The sequence below is a fragment of the Dipodomys ordii genome, unplaced genomic scaffold (genome assembly GCF_000151885.1).
Source record: "Dipodomys ordii isolate 6190 unplaced genomic scaffold, Dord_2.0 Scaffold14, whole genome shotgun sequence".
Taxonomy (NCBI): Eukaryota; Metazoa; Chordata; class Mammalia; order Rodentia; family Heteromyidae; genus Dipodomys; species Dipodomys ordii.
Genome location: NW_012267230.1, coordinates 1,133,200 through 1,153,885, shown reverse-complemented (window position 1 = coordinate 1,153,885; position 20,686 = coordinate 1,133,200). Strand labels below are relative to the sequence as shown.

The following is a 20,686-nucleotide window of genomic DNA, read 5'->3' as shown; positions in this document are numbered from 1 at the left end:
GAGGGAGGGAGGGAGGGAGGGAGGGAGGGAGGCTACAATGGATTAGAGTGAGGTCCTGAGTGTGTAGCCACAGGCAGCGCTGGGCAGGCCTGCACCTGGAGCAGGGCTGGGGAGCGGGGAGGGAACACAGGACACCTACCTGTGATCACGTTTCCTGATAGACACAGGGCCATGGCTCCCACAAAGGAGCCTTTGTGAACTGCCATAAATTCCTAGCAGTCTTGACCCCCATAAGGCAAAAGCCACACCTGCTTCTGTGCTCCCCAACAATAGAGATTGTGTGGGGCGCACAGACACGCCCCATCCCACACTGAACACAGCTCCTGTGCCCAGGGCTCCAGAGATTCCATGGTCCCCCAGATCCAAGGAAAGCTTAGAAGCACCATGAATGGAATCCCCCAAGTCCTGGGCACCAGGGTTCACCACAATGAGCCCACCAATCACGTCTGGGTTGTCCTCAGGTAACCAGATAGCTGGGAGTCTGCACAGTGGGGACCGGTGGGGTCTGTTTTCGGGTCTATTTGTGTGGGGAGAGAGGGAAGAAAAAGGCCGTTATGGTGGGGTGGCTCGCCCCTCAGCTCTCCTCTCCCCAACAGGGGCCGTGGGGGCCTGTACCATCTCGGTGACACAGCCAGAGTACCTGGAGGTGGACGTCACCCATCCGGCTGTCACCATACAGTGCAACTTCTCCATGACCAGATGTCCCTCCGAGCCACCGAGGGCCCTGTGGTTTCGCTACGGCCCCCAGCAGCCTGAGACCCTGTGCTTGACTGGATGCAAAAGCGAGACAGAGAAATTCACCACGTACCACTTCCCAGGCCAGAATCAAGCTATTCTCACCGTCCACGCACTGACTGCAAATGACAGCGCTATTTACATCTGTGGCATAGCGATCCCCAGTGCTAAGCACACAGGCAGTGGGACCATGCTGGTAGTAAGAGGTCAGTTGGTAAAGGCTTCAGGGAACATTCTGTGCGAGCCCTTTCCGTCACCTCACCATGTCATTCCTGTGAGGAGTCAGAATTTAAAAGTTTCGGGCTTAGCCAGGGGCCGATGGCTCACGCCTATCATCCTAGTTACTCAGGAAGCTGAGATCTGAGGATCACAGTGCAAAGCCAGCCCAGCAGGAGCATCCATAAGAATCTTATCACCAATTAACTACCAGAAAACCAGAAGTGGAGCTGTGGCTCAAGTGGTAGAGCACTAGCCTTGAGCTGAAGAGCTCAGGGACAGTGCCCAGGCCCAGAGTTCAAGTCCCACAACTGACAAAAAAAAAAAAGTTTTGGGATGGGGATGTGTCTAGTGGTAGAGTGCTTGCCTAGTGTGCATGAAACCATGGGTTTGATTCCTCAGAACCACATAAACAGAAAAAGCCAGAAGTGGCACTGTGGCTCAAGTAGCAGAGGCTAGATTTGAGCAAAAGAAAGCTCAGGGACAGTGCCCAGGCCCTGAGTTCAAGTCCTAGGACCAATCCCCCAATAAAAGTTTCAAGCCAAATGCCTATAATCCTAGCTACTCAAGAGGCTGAGATCTGAAGATCACAGTTCAAAGCCTGCCTGGGCAGGAAGGTCCACTCCATGAGACTCTTACCTCTAATTAACTACCCCAAAAGACAGAAGTGGGTTGAAGTGGTAGAGTGTGAGCCTTGAGCCAAAAAAAACTTTAAGAACAGCACCCAGGCCCTGAGTTCAAGCCCCAGGACCAACACCAAAAAAAAGTTTGAAGTTCACATGCCTATAGTCCCAGCTACTCTAGAGGCTGGATCAGAAGGATTGCTTTGAGATCAGCCTGGGCTCCACAAAGAGACCCATCTCTCAAAAACAACAAGGGATTTAAAAGAAAAGCTTTCACATGGTTGTAGCGGGAGGGAGAGAAAGGCAATAACTCCTTGTCTTTTTTTTTTTTTTTTTTAAATCTCTTCCTTAAAAGGACTCAGAGATGATGAGCATGAGATCAGTTAAATGTGATCAGCACCAACCAGGGCTGTATTTTAAAATGAGGATCAGAGACCTACTGTGACCTATTAGGATTCCCGCTTTAGCTATTAGGGGTATCCCAATAGGCTTTTAACACTTGAATAGCATTTAACCTTGGTTCATTCTCATCTGTAAGATAAATTAGAAATGAGTTAACACAGACACACAAACCTCCTTTAATAAGGCCTGGTAAAATAGTAGGTGTTTATTAAATGTTAATTACTGAAATTAAAACACATGATGACTTCAGACTCATGTCCCACTGCACATTAGCCTTCTATTAAAAATATTAAATGGAGAAATAGCTTATGGAGAAATAATGGTCACAAAGAGATTTCCATTCCTTCTTTTTTTTTTACATTAAGACAGTGTCTCACTATGCAGGCCAGGAGAAGGCTGGCCTCAAATTCCCAATCCTCCTCCTGCTTCAGCCTCCCAAGTGGCACAAACCACAACCCTTGGCTTCTTTGTGGTATTGGAGTTTGAATTCAGGGCCTCATGCTTGCTAAGCAGGTGCTCTATCACTTGAGCCATACCTGCAGTCTTTTTTGCTTTATTTTTCAGATAGGGTCTCACGCTTTTGCCAAGGCTAGCCTCAAACCCAGATCTCCTATACAAGCCTCACACATGGCTGGCATTACAGATGTGGATCACCATGCTCAGCTTATTTGTAAGGATGAGGTCTTGCTTGGTTGTTGCCCAAGCTGGTCCCAAACTTCGCTTCTCCAGAGCTTCATCTCTTGAGTAGCAAGGACTGAGCAATCTCTCTTTATGAGCAGAGTTAAAGGTTTTACTGAGGCAGACATGGAAATTGCCTGCCTTTTCTACAGAGCTCCAAATTTAGCACTAAAAAAGTTTTAAAGGTTGTATAGATGTAGCCAATTTGTTCCTTCAGAGATAAAATCCACATGCTGTATAATCTGAGTTGACAGGATAAGCATTGGGTTCAACAACGGCACCTAAAGGAATACAGCCCCAAGCCAGCCCAGGAAGAAACGTCTACATGCACGCACACACAAAAGCACATGTCACACAACACACACCTGTCTTTAAGCAACATGGCCTCTGAGGGGTAAGTGTGTGTGTGTGTGTGTGAATCCTGGGGCTTGAACTTAGGGCATGGTGCTGTCCCTTAACTTTTTTTTTCTTTGTTGGTTGTGGGTCTTGAACTTTGGGCCTGGGCATTGTCCCTGAGCTCTTCAGCTCAAGGTTAGCGCTGCTCTATCACTTGAACCACAGAACCACTTCCGGTTTTCTAGTTGTTTATTGGAAATAAGAGTCTCACAGACTTTACTGCCCAGGCTGGCTTTAAACTGTGATCCTCAGATCTCAGACTCCTGAGCAGCTAGGATTACAGGTGAGCCACTGGCGTCCCGCTCCCTGAGATTTTTTGTATGCGCAAGAGTAGCAAAGTGAGCCACAACTCCACTTGTGGATTTTTGGGGGGGGGTCCGGTCGTGGGCCTGAACTCTAAGCTTAGGCGCTGTCCCTCAGCTCTTCACCTCAAGGCTAGTACTCTACCACAGCCAGCTCATGGCTAGCATTCTGCCACTTTGAGCCACAGCGCCACTTCCGGCTTTTTTTTTTCTGCTTATGTGGTACTGAGGAATCAAACCCAGGGCCTCATGCATGCAAGGCACACGCTCTACCACTGAGCCACCTTCCCAGCCCAATTTTTAGAAATTTATTGGCGATAAGAGTCTCATGGACTTTCCTGTCCAGGCTGGCTTCAAACCCAATGCTCAGATCTCAGCTAGGACTACAGCATAAGCCATCTGCACCCAGCTGGCTGCTAGGTTTTTTAATTGGTTAACCATCCAAAACCAGAAGTGGACCTGTGGCTCAAAGGGGCAGAATACTAGCCATGAGCAAAAAAAGCTCAGGGACAGTGTCCACGCCCTGAGTTCAAACCCCAGGACCAACAAAAATAAAAATAAAAAAAGTACTTCTCTGGCTAGGTGCAGCTCAAGTGCTAGAGCGCTGGTCTAGCGAGTACAAGGCGCTGAGTTCAATCCTCAGTGCGGAGGGAGGGAACTGTTTCTGAGCACTATGACAAATGGATATCAACTTCATTTTTATGTAGTATATTTAAAGAACTGATGAGCGGCTGGGCCCTTGTGGCTCACACCTGTAATCCTAGCTACTCAGAAAACTAAGACCTGAGGCCTGCAGTTCAAAGATAGCTTGGGCAGGAAAGTCTCCAATTAAACCAGAAAAACAAAACAAAGCACCTGGTAGTGGAGGTGGAACGTGCCAGAGCTGAGCAAAGTAAGAGCGCAGGGCCCTAACTTCAAGCCCCAGCAACAGCATAGAGGAAAGAGCAAAACAAAACAAAACAATGAGCAACTATAAGCACCACAAAGTGAAATATTCCAAATCAGTGAGAGCGTGATGGGCAGAGTGAGCGCAGGCTCCACGTCTGCCTTGCTTCCGTGGTACCCGACACATCCACACCAGCAGTATGCTCCACAGTGAACCATCTTTCTGTTTCCTTAACTAAGGAAGCCGACTTCTCAGCAAGGAAGTGCAGCACCTCCTGATGGCGCTCTTAGCCCTGCTGTCCATCTACATCATCGGGATGGGCGTGGTCTTCCTGGTCCTCTCCCAGGTAAGTTACACATACAGGAGCAGGCCTTGGATGCTCCCCTAAAGCCTCCAATAGGGCACAGGAAAACCATCCCAGATCTCCACCCACGGTGTGAGCCTGAGGCGACACCTCCTCCCCATCTGCAGGGCTAGGCAGCTGCAGAAGCCTCAGCTTTGCATCACTAAACCTACATCCATTGTTTTCCCCTACAGTTCAGAAATCCAGGATTAAGAAACCATCCTGGGCTGGGAAGGTGGTAGAGTGCTTGCCTTGCATGTATGAGGCCCTCGGTTCGATTTCTCAGCACCACGTAAGCAGAAAAGGCCAGAGTGGCACTGTGGCTCAAGGGTAGAGCGCCAGTCTTGAGCTGAAGAGCTGAGGGACAGCGCCCAGGCCCCAGAGTTCAGGCCCTATGACTGACAACAACAAAAAAGAAACCATCCTGTATACTAGCGAATGGCAGTGAGATTACTATTACACTCTAAAAGAGGCTAATGAAGATGAGAAGCTGCCTTAAAGTATTCTTTAATCTAAAAAAAGTTATCAAAAAGAATGTGTGGGGTGTTTGTGTGTGGACATGTGTGTTGTGTATGCATACACACTAGTACTAGGGCTGGAACTCAGGGCCTTTCACAATTGCTTGGCTTTATTGGCTCAAAGCTGCTGCTCTACCAGTTGGGCCACACCACCACTTCTGTTTTTTTGCTAAAGCTGTCTGCCAGGGGCTGGTCTCAGTCTCCAGAGTAGGGAGGATTATAGGCCTTAGTTCCTGGCACCTCTCGGGGAAAATTAGCTTTTGACTCTACACAAACTAATAAAAGAGGATATATAACTAGATCTCCTACAGTCAACAGCTGAGTGTTAAACTCCCTTAATGAAATAACAGCAGCCCAGAAGGAACATGAAGAGGGCTATAAGAGTGATTCAAATGGTAGAGCACCTGCCTAGCAAACCACACGGCCATGAATTCAAACGTCAAAACTGCCAACATAACAACAAAAAGAGAGAGAAAAGAAACCATTTATAGTTTGTCATTTGGAAATTTAGTCTTCTGGCAGGAAAGACTTTCAACAACTGTTGTGAGTAAATAAAATGTTTACAGACTTTCCTTTTTCTTCTTGGCAGTCAAAGTCTAAAGTTCTAAGAAGAAAGGAAACAAAAGAAGATTCCCAGAAGGTATTACCAACACTTAAAGATTTTCCCCATGTGGCCAATAGGGACAATTTTAAATGGGGAGTCAGAATGTTCAACTACAGATACACTTGTGTTCCTTATTACTGAGAACCTCACACTAATTTCCCGTGGCAAACCATGATGTTAGCCATAACTTCTGTTTACTTCTCCAATGACAAGAGCTCCGCACCAGTGGGTGGGAGAGGGCGTGTTTCTGTGACTGCAGACAGTCAATGAAAAGGCTCTGATGATGTACAGCCATCAGCGTGCATTCTCCTGAAAGCTGCTTTCCTCATTTGTATTTATAGAGGAGTGCTCGGCGTATTTTTCAAGAAATCGCTCAAGAACTCTACCAGAAAAGAAATATGGAAGTGAGCCATCAACCCGTAAGTGTAAAATAGCAACAAGAGAGCACGCTGCACTAAAAAACCAGCTGCCAATGAGCCATCAATAATTGGGTTTTCCTTTAGACGAGTCTCCAGCAAGACTTTCACATGAAATGACTTTCTATAGAGAATCTGTTTTGATAAACCCATCACCAACACCAGTTGATACAATATGAAGTAGTCTCTGGCTGGCATCTTAGTGATAAGCACTTTCAGAAACACATTGCGCACAAGCAGTTTTCAATCCAAGAAGAATGCTTTTGTGAATTCAAAGCTACTTCACAAGTAGCTAGGATCCTTTTAGCTGGGATCAAGTATATAAGCCACTTTGTGTATCATGAAACGCAACAGTAGGCATGAAGTCCATGTGCACACACATACTTGGATCAAATATGCTGTGGGGCTTGAACTCTGGGACTAGGAGCTGTCCCTGAGCTCTTCAGCTAAAGGCTAGCACTCTACCACATGAGCCACAGGATCACTTCGGCTCTCTGGTGGTTATCTGCAGAGAAAGAGTCTCACAGACCCTGGGCTGGCTTTGAACTGCGATCCTCAGATTTCAGCCTCCAGAGTAGCTAGGATTACATGTATGAGCCACTGGCGCCTGGCTTGAAATTATATTTTTAAAAATCACTTGTTAAGGCCTGGTGTTGGTGGCTCACAGTAATCCTAGTTACCCAAGAAGCTGAGACCTGAGAATCTCAGTTCAAAGCCAGCCAGGGCAGTGAGACTCTTACCTCCAATTAACAACCAGAAAACCAGAAGAGGAGCTGTGGCTCAAAGTGATAGAGCACTAGCCTTCAGCAAAAGAGTACAGGGACAGCACCCAGCCCCTGAGTTCAACCCTATGACCAAAAAAAAAAAAAAAAAAAATCACTTGTTACTGCTGAGGCACAAAGAAATTGACAACATACAAGCTGGAACTAGCTGGGTACAGGAGGCTCAGTTCTACAGCTCTTGATTCCAAGTCAGCCCAAGCAGAAAAGTCAGTAAGTCTTTTATTTACAACTAACCACAAAGAGCTAGAAGTGGAAGCTGTGGCTCAAGTGGTAGAGCACTAGCCTTGAGCAAAACAGCTTAGGGACAGCACCCAGGCCCAAAATTCAATCACCAGGACCAGCCAAAAAAAAAGCAAAAATGGAACTAATGCTTTAAGAAGTATTTCTTCAGTCTTTGTGGTTAGGACAGGAAGGGTTCTATACTACGTGCCTAACAGTGCTTCTTTAAACACATTTGCAATGCAACGCTGTTGGAGCTGATAGAACAGACAACATTCTTTTTTTTTTTTTTTTGGGTCCGGTCATGGGACCTGAACTCTGGGCCTGGGCACTGTCCCTCAGCTCTTCAGCTCAAGGCTAGCGCTCTACCACTTGAGTCACAGCGCCACTTCCGGCTTTTTTCTTTTTGCTTATGTGGTGCTGAGGAATCGAACCCAGGGCCTCTGGCATGCAAGGCAAGAGCTCTACCACTGAGCCACCTTCCCAGCCCTGAACAGACAACATTCTATGCTGCATGACCAGAGTACTCAGATTTAAATTAAAATGGGTATGTACTTTCCTAATAAGCAGCAACAAGAGGACAAATGCAACCAAGAAGTAATGTCCAGGAGCAGTTGGAATTTGTGTGTGTGTGTGTACACACACACACCACTACTAGGGACCTGAATTCAAAGCCTGGGCACTCTTTTTTATTCAGGGCTGGCATTCTACCACTGAACCATGTATCCATTTCTGGGTTTCTGCTGGTTAATGGGGCATAAGAGTCTCATGGACTTTGATGCCCAGGCTAACTCTGAAATGTGATCTCAGGTCTCAGTTAATCCAACTTTTAAAGAGGCTCTTTACCCAAAAGACAATACTATCTAAGTAATCACTTCATCTCTCAGAGTATATACAAATTGTAATAAAAAAAAATAGGGAAGTCCCATTACCTAAGACCCCACTCTGAGAAATGAGTGATAAATGCCCACTTCCTTCTTTCTTCTTGAGCCGGGGCATCTGTTTCAACAACAAGGAAGCAAAAGGAAGATGCTGGAAGGAAAGCCTGCAAGTGTAAACTCTGATATTCCCAACTCCTGGACAGGGAAGTTATTTCTCAGTTCCCGATCTTACTTTATAAAAAGGAAACGGACAGCCTGACCTATGGATGACTTGCAGGGACATGGAACCCGTAGCAGAGGGCCCCACGTGCCAGGGGGAGAGGGAGGGGAAGAAGAGGAAGGGGTGCCCTGGGGTAACCTACTGCACAAGGCCTATTATTTGCTTACCATTGCAGGAGAAAGATGACATGTATGAGAACAGAAGAGAACTTGCCAACTACAAGAGACCATAGTTCGGTGGCTGAAACTAGAAAGTCAGAAGCCGTGACAACATAAAAGCACATTACACCAATCAGGTCTTTAAAAAGCAAGATTAAATGGAAGGTCAACAGGCTACACACAGTACATCAGGATATACGGATCCTGCCCATCAACACCCAAGAAAACAAACGGAAAAATGCCCTTATTTAAAGGGAGGAGAAAAAAAATGTAAGCAGCCTAGTGTTTCCAAAAATGTCAGACTAATGTTTTAAGATGTGTGGAGAAAAAAAATCTAAGCAGCCTAGTGTTTTCCAAAACACCAGACTAATATTTTAAGCTGTGTATATGTGTGTGCACATGCGTGTGCCCTGTCCCTTAGCATTTTCAAGAGAAAATGGTTGGTGCTCTACACTTGAGCCATAGCTTCATTCCCAGATTTCTGCTTGTTAAATGGAGATGAAAAAGTCTCATGGACATTTCTGCCCCAGCTGGCTTTGAACTGTCATTTTTTTTACATCTCAGCCTCCAGAGTAGCTAGGACTACAGGCATGAGCTGCCAGATGTAGAGACTTTTATAAATGTGTCCTACACTTGTGTCGTTTAATGTAAGGGGTGTATATGGTAGTTGTCATCCTGAAGAAGAACCGAAATCAAGCCACAAGGCCCAGCTTCAGTAAAACAAGAGTCTCCAGTGAAAATCTCATGACAGAATCACTGTCCACATTTCGAAGAGTACCAAAATCGGACTTAGAGAAACTCATTTTGAAAGGAACGCTGGAGTCAGAGTTATTTCTTCTGATACTGTATTGGGATAATAGTATAGTGTGCAGGGGGGGAGGGGGGAGGCTGGGAAGGGATGGGAAGGGTAAACAAAGGAGGAGGCTGCAATGCTTGGTAAGAAATGTACGCATTATCCTGCCCATGCAATTGTAACCCCTCTGTACAGTATGTTCACAAATAAAATTAAATTAAATTTAAAAAAAAATGTACTCATTATCTTGCCCATGTAATTGTAGCCCCTCTGTACAGTATTTTCACAATAAAAAAAAGTGAATACAAAAAAAAAATAGTATAGTGTGCATTTTCTTTCCAAGTATGCAAAATAATTTACATCACACCACCAACAAGCTGGGAGGGGGGGAAAGGAGGAGGAGGAGAAGAAGGAGATGGGGGAAGAGGAGGAGGAGGAGGAAGAAGAGGAAGAGGAGGAGGAGACAAATAAAGAGTCAATGCTCAGCAGGTTAAGCACAGAAAAGCTCAGAATGAATAAGCTACCACTGACTCTAGATGTCAGTGTTGCACCACAGAACAGCATGGAGAAGGCCACCACAGACACCCACACATACCGGGGATCTCTGTCATCCCCATCTGGACGTTCCACCAACTTAGGAGACAAATTTCTTTCCCACCTCGCTAGGACAATGGGAGATGGATGTGCTTTGAAACCTCTTAGTATTACACCGTTTAAAGTACTCCCAAGTGTATGTTTATTAAGCATGAATTACAATGCATTCTTTCTTTGTTACTTTGTATTCTTTATTAGTGTTTCCCTAAACTATTATTAAAAGAGGCATTTTGTTTTAATCCAGGTACAACTTTAAAATATTTTGCAATCCCTTTGGAAAGGCTTTACACTGATAGCTCGGTCAGAGACAGGGGAGAGGGGGGAAGGGAGATGGGAGAGGAAGGCAGGGGAAGGGGAAAAAAAGGGAGGGCCAAGGAGGGGAGAAGGTGAGCACCACCCCATTCTCTTTTCTGCATGTGTATGCATGTGTGTGTGTTTGTGCATGTGTGTGCTGGGGACAGTATGTGCATAATGAGCGTGTGTATACTTGTATTTTAAACACAAAAACAGAAATGAAATGATGGCATACACAGCAGAAACTTATTTGCTCCCTGTCTTCCAGAATCAATCTGTGTACGCTCTGTACGCTCGGAGGCACACACATTCGCTGGCCTAGGTGAAATAAATTTCTAAACCAGATTGGGGGGGGGAAATAAAAACAAAACCTCAAGACTAATTCTATGCAGGTGAACAGAAGTGTTAAATTCACTCACTCTCTTTCCATTCCTGGCAGCTGTAACCTCTAGGTACTTAATCCCAGGGATGAAAAGACTCGGGTCCTTGCGTGACTAGGCAGGAGATGGGACCTGCTAGTATTTGTTCTGAACAAGCCATTCCCAGTGTAAGTAAGGACTAGGCTTCAAAGATTGATTATTTTTCCCTTTTAGTTTTTTTTTTTTCAAAGATTACTTTTAAGCTCAAACTTAGACTTGGATTTCCCAAAGAAAACTTCTAAGGGCTGGGAAGTTAGCTCAGTGGTAAAGTGCTTACCTTGCATGCATGAGGCCCTGGGTTCGATTCCTCAGCACCACATAAGCAAAGAAAGCCAGAAGTGGTGCTGTGGCTCAAGTGGTAGAGTGCTAGCCTTGAGCTGAAGAGCTGAGGGACAGCGCCCAGGCCCTGAGTTCAGCCCCCACAACTAACAAAAAAAAAGAAAAGTTCTATTTCCCTAGGTCACATGTAAGAGTGGCTGGTGCCTATGTACTATTCATTTGGGGGGGGGGGGAAGAAGAGGAGGTGGTGGAGGATCGTCATGGGGCTTGAACTCGGGGCCTGGACATTGTCCCTGAGCTCTTTTGCTCAAGGCTGGTGTTCACCACTTTGAGCCACAGCTCCACTTCTGATTTTCTGATGGTTCATTAAAGATAAGAGTCTCATGGACTTTCCTGCCTGAGCAAGCTCTGAACTGTGATCCTCAGCTCTCAGACTCCTGAGGAGCTAGGATTACAGGTGTGAGCCACTGGTGCCTGGAATAGTCATTCTTTTATTCACCCAAGTAGCAAATGTTTATTGAGTATGACGCTGTGGGGCAAGGCCTTCCCTGCACACGATCCTGGGTCACATCACATTAGCTGGTTCCATTGAGCTCGTGAATTCACTTTTGCATATACTCTTCTCTTCTGGAAAATACTTTAAGACTCACAAACACAGCTCTACAGCCTGAGTAAGGCCCTAGGTTTGATCCTTAGCACTGCAGAAACAAAACAAGATGGGAAAATGGAGCTCACTGTGACCTCCAGCACAAAATGTTCCCTCCCTCCAAAAGTTAATGAGTCCTTCCCTCTCTTCCCCTCACAGTACACAGTCATGTTTCTTGCCACACCCTCCCACCATTGCTGTTACATCTGTCTTTTGTTCTACCCTGTGATTTACAAGAGCACACTGCTCATATATCTGCATTTCTCCTGCCTGGCACTATGTATTACAGCAAGCCAAAGCCCAAATGCTTTTATATGAACACAAGGACACAGTGATTCAATCAGACCATGCTTTAGAACTCTAACTTCCCTCCCTGACCAGAAACCTGATCTCTCCAGAAAGACTCTTCACTGAATCACTAATAACATCCACATCCTTGCTACCTGAGCATCCCAAAGAATATCCAACTGGAAAGGATTCCATGTGAAAGTTTGACTTTCCCATGACCATGAGAACAGAAAACTGGGACAACTTGTCTCTGTTTGGGCTGACAGAGCAATTCGTCTCAGACTGGTTAGCTTACAGAATTTCTATTTGTCATGGTTCTGGAGGCTAAAAGTCTGAGATCTGAATGCCCCAGGGTTGGGTTTTGGTGAGGACCTGAAATAATGCTGGGTCTAAGTAACAGCACTTTGTTCTCACGGCCCATCCTGGTGCCTTGCTGGGTGGTGTGGGCTTTTCACCCAGCTCCAAAAAGCTTAGAGGTGAGATATAGGCCATTCTACATGTCAGGTGTTTAGCCCCAGAAAAGCTTTGCTACAGAAAATGCTCACCTGTTTCTTTCCCTAAATGATTTGATGTGCTTGCCTCTGAGTATTTCCCTACACGGTTCACCTAACACTTTTGTTAAGACTTAGTATCCACACCAAATGTGGTTTTTGTCTTTAAAAGCTTTGTGCTTCTAGCAGGTCTTTGAAACAGGAGTCCACCTGTAGTTGGCAACTTTTTTTCTTTTTTGGGGGGGAGGGGGATCTTGAGATCTATTCTCAGGGCCCACTGGCTCTTCTGCTGTTCCAAAAGCCAGCATGCGGACACCTGACAAGCCACCATATTTTTTTGGAGTCATTCAGGACAGCTCTTCTGGGAATCGATCCATCTGGAACTGTGGAGGTAAGGGAGCAGACATGCTTGAGACCCGCCCCACAGGCCCTCAGGACTGTGATGATGCAGAGAGGTTTGGGTTCTGCTGAGGTGGAAGAGGCCCAATCAGCAGGCTCTCATACTGTAGTTTTGGTTGTGGCTGAGGTGGACTTCTGTGGATCAGGCCTTCCCAGCAGGTTCTCAGGGAAGAAGAGAGTTCTGATTACTGCTGAGGTAGGCGGTCTTTGGACCAGGCCTACCCAGCCGGCTTCAGTTTTTGTGTTTCTGTCTTGGTCTTGTCTCATTCTGTTTTCCTAAAAAATTAGTACCAAGCTAGGCGCCAGTGGCTCAGACCTGTAATCCTACCTACTCAGGAGGCTAAGATCTGAAGATCACAGTTTAAAGCCAGCTCAGGCAGGAAAGGCCGTGAGACTCTCATCTTCAATTAACCACCAGACAACTAGAAGTGGCACTGTGGCTCAAGTGGTAGAGTGCTCAACTTGAGCTTTAAGACTTTTATGCAGAAATGTGTGTGTGAGCATGTTCAGAATAATCTGTTTTTTGTTTTTTTTTTTGAGTGCGGTCATAGGGCCTGAACTCTGGGCCTGGGCGCTGTCCCTCAGCTCTTCAGCTCAAGGCTAGCGCTCTACCACTTGAGCCACAGCGCCAATTCCGGCTTTTATCTTTTTGCTTATGTGGTACTGAGGAATCGAACCCAGGACCTCAGGCATGCAAGGCAAGCGCTCTACCACTGAGCCACCTTCCCAGCCCTAATCTGGTATTTTAATGCATAAAGCTGTTAGCACTGCAAAGAGTTATCTGGCTTAGCAAAAATGTCAATCCTCTTGAGGACTTATTTGTTGTTGTGTTTTTATTTCAATTGCCTCCACTATTAAGATTTGGGGATGAATATCAGAAATTTAAGTCTAAAGGTTTGTTTATTACTGTCAAAGACATTATCCATTCTATCTGTCTGGAACTGCTTTAGTTTCTTTGGGGGGGGGGCTTTTATTTTTTAATTGTAAAAATACTGCACAGAGGAGTTACAATTACATGGGCAAGATAATGAGTACATTTCTTATCAAGCATTGTTGCCTCCTCCTGTGTTTCCCCTTCCTATCCCTTCCCATCTCCCCCTCCCCCCCCCAAGAACTGCTTTAGTTTTATATAAAGAAGAAATCAAGAGAAAAGCTTGGTTTGCTTCAGCTCCTCTGGGAATACCCAAGGGAAAGAGACTGCAACCCTGGGAGCTGGGACATGCCCTCTTACCAGGACATGGCAAATATAGGATGGGCCAGTGTTGCCTGTCTTCAAGGGGTGAGTGATGAGTTGGCTCAAAGGTGCAGCTCATCCAGCCCTAGGGAGCCGCATGGGTGTGTGCTCATTCGATAGGATGGGCCAGTGTTGCCTATCTTTGCTTCTGTTCCACTCTTTTCCTTACAGATGGATACTGAAAACCTAAGCATAATGTGAGTAATGTAATTAGTATTCCTAAAAACTGTACCTTGGGATGTACTTTTTTTTTAATTGGAAAGTTTTAAAAGGTCAAAGGTGAATAATCTCTGTGTGTAATGTAATTTGGTTTCAATATAAGTTAGCTTTAAATTTCAATACTATTTTGAAATTAGATGCATTTTGTAAAAAGCGAAAAAAAAAAAGTCTGGGATTCCTTAAGTGTTAAGTCTGGACTGGAGATTCCTTAAGTGTTAAGTCTGGACTGGAGATTCCTGAAGTTTTTAAGTCTGGACTGGAGATTCCTTAAGTGTTAAGTCTGGACTCTTAGTGCAGTGCCAGTCTCACATTAAGAAAAACTATCATTTGAGTTCAAAGGTTTTTTGGGGTTTTTTAAGGTCAGTTGTGGGGCTTAAACTCTGGGCGCTGTCCCTGAGCAATTCAGCTCAAGGCAAGCGCTATACCATGTGAGCCAGAGCGCCACTTCCACTTTTTTGGTGGTTTATTGAACATATCAGTCTCACCGACTTTTCTGCCTGAGCTGGCTTTGAACAGCAATCCTCAGATCTCAGCCTCCTGAGTAGCTAGGATTACAGGCGTGAGCCACCAGTGCCCAGCTAAGGGGCATTTTTGGATTCAGCCTGCAAAACATAGGCATTACCAAGCTAAAAGGTTTCTAAGGGTTATTTTAAATGCAAATTAAGGCAAGGGGAACATAAGGTATTAAAGGGGAAGTTAGCAATAAGGCTTTGGAAAAAGAAAACTTGGTAACTAAAAATTGTCTTAAATGTTTGTTTCAAAGTGGAAAAAAGGGGGACATTAGGGCCTACCAAAGTTCACGGTATCTATGTCAAGTCCTTGTTTGCTGTCAGATGTCTGTTTCCCAAGCATGAGAGCTGCTCTGGACACAGAGCCATTTTTCTTGCATTTTCATTAGAATCACAAAGGTTTGACTTGGTAAGAATGGTTTCAATTAGTGTCATTAGTGTCCTAACATGCTATATTCACTTAAAAAATAAAGAGAATGATTGTTGCTTTTTTGGTTTTGCCGTTACAGATTTGATGATTTGTAGCAATTACAGGCTGGCCTACAGAATGGCAGATGACTCTTACAAATCTGTCATATTTAATTTTGATTCTTCCTAAGTTCTAGGCAGGCATTGCTTTAAAACTATTTCTACTGATTTCCTTATTGCTTCAATTGGGAGTAGAGAGCTGGTTGGCACAGACTCATTTGATCCAAGGATCACGGTTCAAAGCCAGCCTGGGCAAAGAAGTCCCTGTGAGACTCTTATTTCTAAGTAACCAGCAGAGTGCTGGCAGAGGGCGGTGGTTCAAAGTGGTAGAGCACTAGCCTTGAAAGGGAGAGCTCAGGGGCAACACCCACGCCCTGAGTTCAGACCAGCGATCAACAAAGGAAATGCCAACTGGGGCATTACCCCAACAAGAAGACATTCCTGGGACAAAGCTTGTCCTGCTTGTCCTGGTTACCTGGGGGGCATTCAGAGACAGTTGTAGAAACTGCTCAGATACAGAGGAGTTGGTGTCAGGTCCTAAGAGTCACTTGTGCTTGTCCTTTCAAGAGTAATTAGAGCCAGGGTGTCATAAAAAAAAAAATTAGCTTATAAGCATACATATCTAATGCCTATGTCTGTCTACTTGGTAACTGGGAAGGAATTGACACCCTTGCCTGTCAGTCATCTGTTATAGTGGGTAGTAAAAATGCTGGGGTTGTCCATGAGGATAGTTTAACAAAAATCCTAGCCCCCAGTATTTGCTCAAAGCCCTAACTGGCAGTAAATTTTGATCTGATACCAGTCATATAAATTCACCTGTTCAGGAAAAGAGGTTTGTATCCAAAAGGGCATGGACCTGAGATCGTGTTCCTATTGAGAGCTATCTGGGTACCTTCACAGGTAACTGTTAGGCATTGTGAAGGTCAACAAAGATCAGGCTCCCCAGTCAGACAGAGAAAAGCTCTTGCAAACTGGAAAGCTAAACAGCCTATGGAGAAATCTGTGTATGTAGTTTTAAAATGTTGTATATAACTCTGCTCTTGGTTTTAGTGAGGTCCTTACCTAATGGTTTACTTTTTGGTACTAATATGTAGGAGATATTGATTTGCTGTTCCTTGTGTTCTGTGGCTTGTTATTCTCCCTAATTTCTCATATGGTGTCCTTTCCAGTTTGGAGTAAAAAAAAATCGTTCCTAATGACATCTGATCCTGGCAACCCCTTGGTAAAGCAGACTAGGACTTTAGGTCTCTGGGTAGGCAGGGCTAGCAACCCTACTCAGCTTGAAGCAGTCACATCAACCCCCATCAACCCCCTTTACGACCAAGGGACTTAAGTCATTTTTGGGAAAATGAGGCAGGATAAAGGAATAGGCAGGGGGGGGAGGGGGGAGGCTGGGAAGGGATGTGAAGGGTAAACCAAAGGAGGAGGCTGCAATGCTTGGTAAGAAATGTACGCATTATCCTGCCCATGTAATTGTAACCCCTCTGTACAGTATGTTCACAAATAAAAAAAATAAATTAAAAAAAAAAGAAAATGAAAAAAAAAAGGAATAGGCAGGGGAAAACAGTGGCAATGTATACAGGCCATCTTGAGTGTAAAGACCACACTTTTAAGAGGTAGCTACATGACCACGCCTTCTAAGTTTGCCCAGGCAGTTAACCTTATTGGAGGAAATCTGGTTAACAAAAGTTATCACTCAGCCGGGCGCCAGTGGCTTACGCAGGTAATCCTAGCTACTCAGGAGGCTGAGGTCTGAAGATCGTGGTTCAAAGCCAGCCCTGGGAAGGAAAGGCTGTGAAACTCTTATCTCCAGTAAACCACCAGAAAACCAGAACTGGCTCTGTCGCTCAAGTAGTAGAGCGCTAGCCTTGAGCTGAAGAGCTGAGGGACAGCGCCCAGGCCGAGTTCAAGTCCTATGGCCAACAACAACAACAACAAAAAAAAGGGGGCTGGGAAGGTGGCTCAGTGGTAGAGCGCTTGCCTTGCATGCATGAGGCCCTGGGTTCGATTCCTCAGCACCACATAAGCAAAAAGAAAAAAGCCAGAAGTGGCGCTGTGGCTCAAGTGGTAGAGTGCTAGCCTTGAGCTGAAGAGCTGAGGGACAGAACCCAGGCCCAGAGTTCAGGCCCCATGACCAGACCCCCAAAAAAAAAAAAAAAAAAAAAAAAGTTGTCACTCTGGTACACTGTCCCGGGCCTCAAAAGGGAAATCTGTTGTAGGAAGAGAAAACTGCACAGTGCTACCACAGTCTAAAAGGCCCCACAATATTATATTGACTGTTCCTGACTCCAGCCTGCCAAGCATACCCAGAGGAAGCAACCAGGAAGACACTGGGAGATAGATTTCACTGAAGTCAGTCCCTTAGATTAAGTTAATTATGTTTCTGTAAGCCTCTGTAGAACTTGAAGGTAATTCAGCAGGAGGTGTGTAAACAGGTCTAGGACACACTGCTACGGCCCAGCTCATATCCAGCCCATGCCTTCCAACCTGGAGATTCCATTTGGGTTAAAAAGCTCGTCAAGAACAGCTTCACAGCCAGCTGGAAGAGACTCTATATGGTCATCTGACCACCCCCACTGTGGTAAAGTAGACAGGACCCCTACCTGGCTCCCGATGGAAGGCCACTTTGGATCTGCTAAAACTAAGACTTTTGTTTCAACCTTTCTGTCAACTCTTCCCCTGGAGCACTCCTTTTGTGGTACACAGATTTGTAAACCTTACCCTGGATTGCTGGTTATGCTTAAGTTCCGAATCTCCTGACTCTATGTGTATCAGTTACATGGAGCCAACTTGGACTGCTGCGAACTCCTTAAATTACAGATGCGAATAGCCCAGGCAAAAACTAAAGGGAAACTCTCCACAGCCTTAGGCTAAACATGTTGTTTATACTGTTTGAAGTAACTTAGTTAGACTCATGGTCCTAAGGGCCCAATGCAGCTCTCTCACTAAGAAATCAATGACTTGATTTAATGTACATAAAACCAGTGGAGTCTTGGTGCCTTGCTGGGTGGCGTGGGCTTTTCATCCAGCTCCAAAAAACATAGAGGTGAGATAGGCCATGCTTTTGAATTGCAGATGAATTACAGAGAATGCTCACCCCTGTTTCTTTCCCTAAATGGTTTAATTTGCTCACCTCTGAGTATTTCCCTACATGGTTTGCTTAACACTTTTGTTAAGGCTTGGTCTCCAACCCAAACATGTGATTTTTGTCTTTAAAAGCTTTGTGCTAGCTGTATTCTGGGCTGCAGGTCTTTGGAGCAGGAGTCTACCTGAGGTAGCAGCTTTCTAATAAAGACTCCCAATTTGACCTCTCAAAATGTGGCTGTCCTCCATTTCCCCCAATTGAATTCCTGTATAACCGATCCTCTTCCAAAGTAGACCTGAGCATGATGGAAATCTTTGCATGGCAGAAAGAAGACAGAAGTAAGGTCTCTGGAACTTTTAATGAGGGCACTATCCCCAGCACATGAGAGCCTTATTCCCCATGACCAGGCTAATCCTAATTGCCTTCTAATTCTACCACAATGGTGAGATGGAGCCAGTGTCTATGCATCTACACCCCAGCTTCCACAAAATCCCTGAAGCCTCAAAGCAAAATCTGCTGCCTGAGGCTTGAGAGCCCAGGATAATATGCAGATAGCTTTGTCTCTGAGGGGCCAAGTTGCATCCAAGCAATGGAGGGCACTTTGAAGGCCATCACATTTTGTCTATTATTAAGAGTTTTAGGCAGAATAGAGGACCTTGACAAATACTTAACCTCAAGAACTGTGCAGAAGTAGTACAATCAAGAAAACTACAAATAAAACCAAAGTAATAAGCGAAGCACTGGTCGCTCACACCTGTACTCCAAGATACTCAGGTTGAGGTTTGAGGATCACAATTTGAAGCCAACCTTGACAGAAAAATGTATGAGACTCATCTCCAATTAAGCACCAAAAATCCAGAAGTGGAAGTGTGATTCAAACGGTAGCACAAAAGCTCAGAGACAGTGCCCATGCCTTGAATTCAAGCCCCAGTACCAGTATTCCCCCGGAGAAAAGTGCAATTAGAAAGACACATTTTTGCATTTCTCTCCAACTGAATCTAACCACAAAATTGATTCAACTTCAAGACATTCACTCAAAAATTATACAAGAAGTCATTTCACCCACAACTGCTTTTGTTTAAGGAAAAATAAAGCAAGCCAAGGAGGCAAGGCACACTCAGATAATCTTACAAGAGGCTGTCATTCATGAATGCACACAGCAAGGCGGCCTTTCACCATGGTCCTCAGCCTCATATGGAAACCATCAGGGTCTAATTAAAGAAAGGAAGCAGTAAAGGAGTGCAGCCAGCAGTCTGCAGAACTTACAGGTCACTGAAGGTCACCCACTGCAACCCAGCATCTTGTGTCAAACTTGCAGTGTACCACATGCCAAACCCCTCAGACTCTAGGGCAGATTTCAATTCCTCAATCGAGTAGTTGATTTTCAATCTTTGGAGACTGCAATTCCATTGTATGTGTGTGTGTTGGGGGGTGAGGGGGCACGTATGTGCACACGCAAGCACACCAATCCTGAGGCTTGAATTCAGGGCCTAGGCACTGTCCCTGAGCTTTTTTGCACAAGACTAACACTGTACAACTTGAACCACAGCTCACTTCCACTTTTTTGGTGGTTAGTTGGAGAAAAAGACTTTCCTGCCCAGGCTGGCTTCAAACCACAATCCTCAGATCTCAGGCTCCTGGCTAGCTAAGATTGATTACAGGCATGAGCTACCATACCAGCGCCAAGCACTTCAGGTCCATTTCCAATGTGCATACTTACGTACTACTGGGAGAATATTTAAGGCAACTGGAAAAGATTATTGAGCTGGAATGGATGAAAATTTTGTCAGTGCATACTCTCTTGCAAGCTGCTTGAATTATTATTTTTTTGGGGGGGTCTGGTCGTGGGCCTGAACTCTGGGCCTGGGCGCTGTCCCTCAGCTCTTCACCTCAAAGCTAGCGCTCTACCACTTGAACCACAGCGCCACTTCCGGCTTTTTTTTCCTGCTTATGTGGTGCTGAGGAATCGAACCCAGGGCCTCATGCATGCTAGGCAAGCGCTGTACCACTGAGCCACCTTCCCAGCCCTTGAATTATTTTTTTAATCTCTTGTCCAGTTTAATGTCTTCTCAATTTTTAGTGTTTTAAACATAAGGACATAAAATTCACAGGGAGATCAATGTTTCTTCTTCCTCCTTTTCTACCTCCTGCTGTGCCAGGGAAGAGCATTAACATATATCATGGGGTTGCGCAGTGGGAGGCAGGAAGCCGGAACCTTACAACTGGCAACTCAGGGTGATGCAGATGGAGTCAAGGCTCAACCACACAGGGGAAGCATGGAAATAGGGTGAGGACACTGAATTACCAACTGGGACATTTTCCGGGGCCTTTTCATGCTGTAACATATACATGATATATAAGCATTCCAGCTTAAGGCAGCTTTTATCTTTTTTTTTTCAGGTTTTTTCTTTTTTTGTTTTTTGGTTTTCTTGTTTTTTGGGTTTTTTTGGGGGGGGTCCGGTCGTGGGCCTGTACCCTGGGCCTGGGTGCGGTCCCTCAGCTCTTCAGCTCAAGGCTAGTGCTCTACCACTTGAGCCACAGTGCCACTTCCGGCTTTTTTCTTTTTGCTTATGTGGTGCTGAGGAATTG

The 20,686-nt window shown here is 45.3% G+C and overlaps 2 protein-coding genes across 3 annotated transcripts in view; one reads left to right on the top strand and one right to left on the bottom strand.

Moving 5' to 3' along the window:
* Positions 1-8,694, top strand: part of Igsf6 (immunoglobulin superfamily, member 6) — a 12,511-nt gene extending 3,817 nt beyond the window's left edge. Inside the window, exons 2-6 of the mRNA XM_013011669.1 lie at positions 597-941; positions 4,478-4,584; positions 5,689-5,739; positions 6,045-6,122; positions 8,397-8,694. Of these exons, the coding sequence (XP_012867123.1) occupies positions 597-941; positions 4,478-4,584; positions 5,689-5,739; positions 6,045-6,122; positions 8,397-8,453 (638 nt within the window). The 3' untranslated portion in view covers positions 8,454-8,694. The remainder of the gene's footprint in view (positions 1-596; positions 942-4,477; positions 4,585-5,688; positions 5,740-6,044; positions 6,123-8,396) is intronic.
* Positions 1-20,686, bottom strand: part of Mettl9 (methyltransferase like 9) — a 56,070-nt gene that overhangs the window by 7,271 nt on the left and 28,113 nt on the right. The gene's annotated exons all lie outside the window — the stretch shown is intronic.